At 57.0% G+C, this 9,057-nt stretch overlaps 1 protein-coding gene across 1 annotated transcript; it reads right to left on the bottom strand.

Annotated features, from left to right (window-relative positions):
* Positions 1-1,370: 1,370 nt before the first annotated feature.
* LOC133755790 (heat shock 70 kDa protein 1B) lies at positions 1,371-3,633 on the bottom strand. Its single transcript, XM_062185868.1, has one exon. It carries the CDS (start codon positions 3,396-3,398, stop codon positions 1,464-1,466), a length of 1,935 nt encoding a protein of 644 aa, XP_062041852.1. The 5' UTR covers positions 3,399-3,633; the 3' UTR covers positions 1,371-1,463.
* Positions 3,634-9,057: the final 5,424 nt, after the last annotated feature.

Genomic DNA, 9,057 nt, shown 5'->3' on the forward strand with positions numbered 1-9,057 from the left:
CTGCCCAGGCTGAAGCCAGGAGCTAGGAATTACATCCTGGTCTCCCTCTTTGGGTGCCAGGGACTCAAGTATTTGGGCCAAAAAACCCTGACTCCAAGGATGCATTAGCAGGCAGTTGGATAAGAAGCAGAAGTTCTGGGAAGTGTGTGTGTGTGTGTGTGTGTATGACAGCCAAGCATCACAAACTGCACAATCCTTGCTGTTGAGGCATCATATTCTTTTTTTTAATTTTTATTATTTTTTTTTGGACAGGCAGAGTGGCTAGTGAGAGAGAGACAGACAAAGAGAAAGGTCTTCCTTTTTGCTGTTGGTTTACCCTCCAATGGCCGACGAGGCTGGCACGCTGCGGCCAGCGCACTGCGCTGATCCGAAGCCAGGAGCCAGATGCTTCTCCTGGTCTCCCATGTGGGTGCAGGGCCCAAGGACTTGGGCCATCTTCCACTGCACTCCTGGGGCATAGCAGAGAGCTGGACTGGAAGAGGAGCAACCGAGACAGAATCCAGCACCCTGACCAGGACTAGAACCCGGTGTGTCGGCGCCGCAGGCGGAGGATTAGCCTATGGAGCTGTGGCGCCAGCTGAGGATTCATATTCTAAAGAGATGTGTTCCTAAGGTGTACATAAATTGTAGGTGACAACTTCTAGGTGTATGATATTTCTACTTCAGCATACATCCAGAATTAATTTTACAACAAGGCATCAGACCAAACAATTTTTAAAACAAGAACTAGGTATCCAGTGGTTCAGGCACTTCATAATTGGGCTTGAGCCCTCATTTCTTCATTGCCAATTTCAGACATTCTTTCTACTTCATGTTGAATCAGATCAGTTATCAAGGTTCTAACCCATCAGCTACAGTTACAGGAATGAGAAACATGACTCCACTGACTCTTCTACTTGCCCATGTCTAGAGGAAAACCCACCCAATTCGTATGGAGGGCATTTTTACATGCCTCCAACCTGCACATCCACCTTCAGTCAACCCAACTAGGCAAATCTAATCAGAACAGAAGGGTTGTTGGGTTTCCCTCCCTCCCCACACAAACAGCTAACGTTTTCCACAAAGGGATCACAGTGCAGCATAACCTAACTTGTCCAGATCCCTGTCCTGACCTGAGGCAGGAGGCCTTCAGCTTCACACACCATAAGTTAACTGGTCACCACCTTCTGACCACATAAAATAAAGACACCAGCAAGACACCATTCAAATTTTATGGAGGTTTATTTTCCTTCAAGTAACAAATGAAATTGGCTTCATTAGTACAAATATGCAAAAAATATGACTATACACCGTCTCTGCATATAAAACTGGACACAGTAAGTTCAGCAGCACAGGAGAAATCTAGTCCCAGTAGCGAAGAACACATGGAGCTCAGAGCTGAGGCAGAACAGCATACAAGGGAACGGAAAGGCCGGAGTCGCAGCCACCTCTCAAAATAAACGTGGGGAACCCACCAAGGGCCCCTAATCGACCTCCTCGATGGTGGGCCCGGACCCAGGGCCGCCCCTGGCGCCCGCAGCCCCGAAGCCCCCGCCGGCCCCGGCCCCGGGGCCGCCCGCACCCTGGTAGAGCCCGCTGATGACCGGGTTGCACACCTGCTCCAGCTCCTTCCGCTTGTGCTCGAACTCGTCCTTGTCGGCCAGGGTGTTGGCGTCCAGCCAGGAGATGACCTCCTGGCACTTGTCCAGCACCCGCCGCTTGTCCGCCTCGCTGATCTTGCCCTTGAGCCCGTCGTCCTCCACGGCGCTCTTCACGTGGAAGGCGTAGGACTCGAGCGCGTTCTTGGCCGCCACGCGCTCGCGCTGCACCTCGTCCTCGGCCTTGTACTTCTCGGCCTCCTGCACCATGCGCTCGATCTGCTCCTTGCTCAGGCGGCCCTTGTCGTTGGTGATGGTGATCTTGTTGGCCTTGCCCGTGCTCTTGTCGGTGGCCGTGACGTGCAGGATGCCGTTGGCGTCGATGTCGAAGGTGACCTCGATCTGCGGCACGCCGCGCGGCGCCGGCGGGATGCCGCTGAGCTCGAAGCGCCCCAGCAGGTTGTTGTCGCGCGTCATGGCCCGCTCGCCCTCGTACACCTGGATCAGCACGCCGGGCTGGTTGTCCGAGTAGGTGGTGAACACCTGCGTCTGCTTGGTGGGGATGGTGGAGTTGCGCTTGATCAGCGGCGTCATCACGCCGCCCGCCGTCTCCAGCCCCAGTGACAGCGGCGCCACGTCGAGCAGCAGCAGGTCCTGCACCTTCTCCGACTGGTCGCCCATCAGGATGGCCGCCTGCACCGCCGCCCCGTAGGCCACCGCCTCGTCCGGGTTGATGCTCTTGTTGAGGTCGCGCCCGTGGAAGAAGTCCTGCAGCAGCTTCTGCACCTTGGGGATGCGCGTGGAGCCGCCCACCAGCACCACGTCGTGGATCTGCGCCTTGTCCAGCTTGGCGTCGCGCAGCGCCTTCTCCACGGGCTCCAGCGTGCCGCGGAACAGGTCCGAGCACAGCTCCTCGAACCGCGCCCTGGTGATGGACGTGTAGAAGTCGATGCCCTCGAACAGCGAGTCGATCTCCAGGTTGGCCTGCGTGCTGGACGACAGGGTCCTCTTGGCGCGCTCGCACGCCGTGCGCAGCCGCCGCACCGCGCGCTTGTTCCCGCTCAGGTCCTTCTTGTGCTTCCGCTTGAACTCCTCCACGAAGTGGCCCACCAGCCGGTTGTCGAAGTCCTCGCCGCCCAGGTGCGTGTCGCCCGCCGTGGCCTTCACCTCGAAGATGCCGTCGTCGATCGTCAGCACCGACACGTCGAACGTGCCCCCGCCCAGGTCGAAGATGAGCACGTTGCGCTCGCCCTTGCCGCTGCGGTCCAGCCCGTAGGCGATGGCGGCCGCCGTGGGCTCGTTGATGATGCGCAGCACGTTCAGCCCCGCGATCACCCCCGCGTCCTTCGTGGCCTGCCGCTGCGAGTCGTTGAAGTAGGCCGGCACCGTGATCACCGCGTTGCTCACCGGCTGGCCCAGGTACGCCTCGGCGATCTCCTTCATCTTGCTCAGCACCATGGACGAGATCTCCTCCGGGTAGAACGCCTTGCTCTCGCCCTTGTAGCTCACCTGCACCTTGGGCTTGTCGCCCTCGCTCACCACCTGGAACGGCCAGTGCTTCATGTCGGCCTGCACCACCGGGTCGCCGAACTTGCGGCCGATCAGCCGCTTCGCGTCGAACACGGTGTTCTGCGGGTTCAGCGCCACCTGGTTCTTGGCCGCGTCGCCGATCAGCCGCTCCGTGTCGGTGAAGGCCACGTAGCTGGGCGTCGTGCGGTTGCCCTGGTCGTTGGCGATGATCTCCACCTTGCCGTGCTGGAACACGCCCACGCACGAGTAGGTCGTGCCCAGGTCGATGCCGATCGCCGTGCCTTTGGCCATGGCGCTGCCGCGCGCTCTCGGCCGCGCACCGAGCCGAGGGTCTGGGGGCGGCGGGCGAGGAAGGCGGCTGCGAGCCGGGTCCTTGCCGGGAGCTGGAGGCGGACGGCGCCGCGCAGAGTGGGCCTGGGAGGCTGCGGGGCCGCGGGCTTGGCGCTGGGGGTCCTGGGGGTCCGGCCGCCGAGCAGGGTCGCGGTCGTGTGCGCTGCAGTCAGCCGCGGTCGGGGGCCGCCCGGGTTCTGCCGTTCGCCCCGGCGCCCGCAGCCGCCTTTATCCGTCGCGGCCGCGCCCCGCCTGCCGCCGCCTCGGCCAATCGGCGAGCTCGGGGCGGCCGCCGGTCTGGAATCTTCCAGGGGGTTCGGCTCGCGCCCCGCCCTCGGGCTCCCGGGCACCCGTTAGAGACCGGGGCGCCCGCCCTCCGCGGAACTTTCCAGACGCTTCTGGGAGTCGCTGGAGCGGCCCGGAGCCCCGGGGCGGGGGAGCCGCGGCGGGGCGGGAGGCGGCCGTGGGCTCCGCCTGCGTGGCGGCCGTGCCCGGGCCTCTTAGTGTTAACGCGGGAACTGCGGGGCGGCTGCGGCTGCGGCCCTGACACCGGTTCCGTGGTTTAAGGGGGGACTGAGGGCTCCGCGGGTGCGCGGACTCCCAGAGCGCAGAGGCTGCGGGACTTCCCCGCAGGAGACGGCGCTCGGCGAGCTGTGGACGCTCTGAGGGCCCGTTGTGGGTGGGGGGCGTCGGGGAAGGGGCGCCTTCGGGTCTCCTTCCCGGGGTCCGGATGGGGGGCGCTGCCCGAGGGGCGCACTGCCCCTCCCTCCGCACCCGGCCCCTGCCCGCGGAGCGCTCTCCTCGTAGTTTTAAAGTGGGAACCGGAGGGACCGGTGCAGTGTAATTTCGGACAGTTTTTCACTTCAGTGTGGAATGTCGGGCCAGGATGCTGGAGTAGAAAAGACCCGGGACCCCGTGAACAGCAGGTGTTAGGATGCGGGGGCGGCTCTGTCGGAGGTCGAGGAGCGCTGAGGTGGGGGAGGGCAGCGCTGTGTCAGTAGCTCCCCATTGCCTGGGACTGGACCGGAGGTTAGGAGAAAAAAAAAAATTCCACAGGATGCTGGAGACTTAAGGCTTTGGGAGTTTCTTGCGTTCTTTCACGCCCCCCCGCCCCTCAGCGTGGGTCCGGTTAGCCCCTCCCCCTTTCTGCCTGCTCCTCAATTCCTGCTTCACTCTGCTTGGTGATTGGGACCATGGTTCTGAACTGTCGTCCCAGTTCGATCAGCGAGTCCCTGCGGGGCCCTAAGCTGTGAGCCACTTTCAGGACAAGTGTAGCAGAGTGGTGAGCTCGCAGCGTGGGGCGGACCGCTCCGGCTTCCTAACAGCACCAACCACGCACCACAGCTGTTGGCAGGGGCAATGGTGAAGGGAACCGCCAGGGTGAGGCTGAAGGGGCTGACGCCAGATGCTAGCTCTGTCTCCTGCAGAGCCTCAGGTGTGGCCGCACTGAATTCATCCCCTGAGGTTTTATCCTGCATCCCCGCACCTCCTTCATGTTTTAGCCACAATTACATTGGTCACGGGCTTTGCCCTTTTGTCTTTCATCTTTTAATGGGAGGCAAGATTCCTTGTTCGGCCCCTGAAGACATTAAAATAATAGCGCTGAGTTCGCCCCCTGAGAAACACACCTGTCCCGCACCCGCCTGTCTGTGCACAGTGGGAGGGGGCAGTTTTTGACGCAGGAGGCCTGCTCTCCCCCTTGGCGTTTTCAAACTCGCACACACACACTTTCTCTCTCCCTGTGTGTCTCATGCCCACCATGAGAACACTGCTTCGTGGGACCCATGGTATTCTATTAGTGTTCCTTCATTTGCTGATCTTATCTATGTTGCAAGAAATACCTCTGCTGTGTGTGCAGGCACCCTGGAGCAGACAGGCAGTGCTTTGACGAGGGCACAGCTCCCCAGGGAATCACCTTCTAACAGACGGGTGACGCCTGAGGAATTTTCCGTTTCTCCATGCAGACTCTGGCTGCGGATTCCCCCCTGTTCACTGGCAATGCCACGTGTCAGCACTTGGGAGACCCTTAGTCTGACCCCCCCTCTGGGAGCAGTCTGGCCATCAGCCCCAGCACCGGCACTTCTGAATTCTCTGCGCTCTGCTCCACACACCTGCAGTTTAGAAGACTGCGCTGCTGGTCTGAAAGCCAACGGCACCCAGCGCATCTCCGCTGCCTGGCAGGCAGGTGTGGCGATGAGGCTCTGCTCCTGCTGCTGCTGCTGCTACTGCTCTGGTGGCATAAAACCTGCACTGGGCGAGTCCTCTGGGAACCAGACCGTCGTCACACACTGTGGCCACGCATCTGAGTACTGTTACCACCCTAACGTTTGTGTAGTTTCTCTGCACGGCTGGGCCTGGAAAGCCACTCATCTATAGAACATATTCTGCGCCTATTCTTGACAGGAGGAGGGTCGTCTGGATTTTGCCTTTTAGACTGAGGGGTTCCCACTGCACAAGCCCAGTGACAGATTTGGTTGCTATATAGGGTGACAACGAGAACCCCAGGGAGAAATTAATTTGGTTATTATGGAATGAGAATTTTGTTGGGTGTGATAGTTGGAAGGAATGAAGCTCAGCTCTCCTACGCTGGAGGGCTATCAGGCACTGCGAAGAAGTATCCTGTGGGGGCCGGCGCCGTGGCTCAACAGGCTAAGCATCTGCCTTGCGGCGCCGGCACACCAGGTTCTAGTCCCGGTCGGGGCACCGATCCTGTCCCGGTTGCCCCTCTTCCAGGCCAGCTCTCTGCTGTGGCCCGGGAGTGCAGTGGATGATGGCCCAAGTATTTGGGCTCTGCACGCCATGGCAGACCAGGATAAGCACCTGGCTCCTGCCATCAGAAAAGCGCGGTGCACCAGCCGCAGCACTCTACCGTGGCGGCCATTGGAGGGTGAACCAATGGCAAAAGGAAGACCTTTCTCTGTGTCTCTCTCTCACTATCCACTCTGCCTGTCAAATAAAAAAAAAAAAAAAAAAAAAAAAAGTATCCTCTGGGGCCTGTGCTGTGGCCCTGTGGGTAAAACTGCTGCCAGCATTCCATAAGTGCGCCGGTTTGATTCCTGGCTGTTCTACTTGCCATCCAGCTCTCTGCTATGGCCTGGGAAGGCAGTAGAAGATGACCCAAATCCTTGGGCCCCTGCACTTGCATGGGAGACCTAGAAGTCTTGGCTCCTGGCTGAGGATTGGCACAGCTCTGGCCATTGTGGGCAACTGGGGAGTGAACCAGCAGATGGAAGACACCCCCCACCTCTCTGCCGCCCCTCCTCTCTGCGTAACTCTGACTTCCAAATAAATAAATAAATAAATAAATCTTTAAAAAAAAGTATCCATATGGGCACCAGTTGGAGTCTTGGCTGCTCCACTTCCAATCTCGCTCCCTGCTAATTAAAACAAAGACACAAGAAACAAACGAATAAAGTGGAGCGGGGAGTGGACAGAGTGTGGAGGCAAGAACAGTGTCTCCACAGAGTGAGCTCAGGGAAGGCAGCCTTCCTCGGCCTGGGGTTAGAGGGTCGTTATTTCTCCCACCCACCCCTTTTTTTTAATAGTTTCTCAAACAATACTGTTTCCCTCTCCATTCTATTCGTTTTATTTTTTATTTTTAAAAGATTTATTATATTTACTGAAAGAGTTATACCGAGATTAAAGGAGAGGCAGAGAGAGAGAGAGAGAGAGAGAGATCTTCCATCTGATGGTTCACTCCCCAATTGGCCGCAATGGCTGGAGCTGTGCCAATTCCAACCAGGAGCCAGGAGCTTCTTCCGAATATCCCACATGGTTGCAGGGGCCCAAGGACTTGGGTCGTCTTATACTGCATCCCCAGGTGCATTAGCAGAGAGCTGGATTGGAAGTGGAGTAAATGGGACTAGAACTGGCACCCATATGGGATGTCGGCAATGCAGGCAGTGGCTTTAACGAATAAGTCACAGTGCCGGCCCTAATTCTATTCATTTTATTTTTATTTTTTAAAGATATATTCATTTATTTGAAATTAACACAGAGAGAGAAGGAGAGACAGAGAGAGAGGTCTTCCATCTTCTCGTTCACTCTCCAAATGGCCAAAAAAGCTGGAGCTGCGTTGATCCGAAGCCAGGAGCCAGGAGATTCTTCAGGATCTCCCACGTGGATACAGGGGCCCAAGCACTTGGGCCATCTTCTATGCTTTCCCAGGCCATAGCAGGGAGCTAAATCGAAGAGGAGCAGCCTGGACTTGAACCGGTGCCCATATGAGATGCCAGCTTAGCCCACTACAGCACAACATGGCCCCTGATTCTATTCATTTTAAAACTGGTAAATTTCTAAGCCTATCCAGAAGAAAGCAAAAGAGTTAAAATATGAAGCCTGCAGGCTGCCTTCTGAACAACTAAATTGCAAAAGCTGCAGTGAGGTGGGAGCCCTGGCCGTACCAGCAGCAAGGACAAACCTGTGCGAGGCCCGGGTTTGCATCTGCACTCTGCTTCCTTCTGAAGCCATTGTGCTTCTCTTCTTCCAGTCAAGAACTTGCACACTAAACACGCCAGTCTCCGTCTGCTTACCTCAAAGCAGAATTCATGTCTGTTTCCCAGGATGGTGACGTCAGGAATTAACAGGACAGTGCCATATTGCCTGTTCAGAGTATGCTCTAGGAAATTTACTCCGTCTCTCTCTCCCCCCTCCCCCTTTTTTTGGGGGGGGAGTCACACCTCACATCTGACATCCCCGTCATTCCATTTTTAAAAAAAGATTTATTTATTTTATTTGAAAAGCAAAGTTACAGAGATAGAGAGAGAGGGATAGCTGGAAAGAGAGATCTTCCATCCAGTGGTTCACTCCCCCAAATCACTGAAATGGCCAGGGCTGGGCCAGGCTGAAGCCAGGAGCCAGAAGCTTCTTCCAGGTCTCCCACGTGGGTGCAGGGGCCCAGGCACTTGGGCCGTCTTCTGATACTTTTCCCAGGTCATCACAGGGAGTTGGATTAGAAGTGGAGCAGCTGGGTCTTGAATTGGCGCCCATATGGGATGCCAGCATCTCAGATGGTGGTTTAACCGGCTAGGCCATAATCTGTGCCTCCCCCAGGCCCCGCCGTCATCCTAGTCATTCTTACTGCTGTGACACAAGGCTGGGACCACCCGAGGACGATGGCATTATTGTCCTCAGAATCTAAAAAATTATCTTTAGGCACAGGCCATTCAGTCCAACCTTTTTATTCTCACAGCTGAGCACTGCAGAACAAAGGTGTTCTGCACCTGATTTGACACCCAGGTGATAGGTAAGTCCAGCACAGTGATAGACACACACGTCCTTGTGCTGTTTTACCGGCTCACTAACTTGCTTGTTTTATTCTTTAAAAGGAGAAAAACATGGGCCTGGTTTGTGGCATAGCAGCCTGAATGCTGGCATTCTTGTGAGCGCCTGTTTGGTTCCTGGCTGCTCAGCTTCTGATCCAGGTCCCTGCTAATGCACCTGGGATAAGGGTGGAAGGTAGTTCAAGTACATGGGCCCTGCCACCCACGTGGGAGACCCAGATAGAGCTTCTAACTCCTGGGATAGGCCTGGCCAGCCCTGGCCACTTAAGTAACGTGAGCATGTTCACGGTTGCTGCGGAGTACACCTGTGGTCGGGCGGCATCTTAGGAGAGCCCTGA

Source organism: Lepus europaeus, chromosome 3 (genome assembly GCF_033115175.1).
Source record: "Lepus europaeus isolate LE1 chromosome 3, mLepTim1.pri, whole genome shotgun sequence".
NCBI classification, from domain to species: domain Eukaryota; kingdom Metazoa; phylum Chordata; class Mammalia; order Lagomorpha; family Leporidae; genus Lepus; species Lepus europaeus.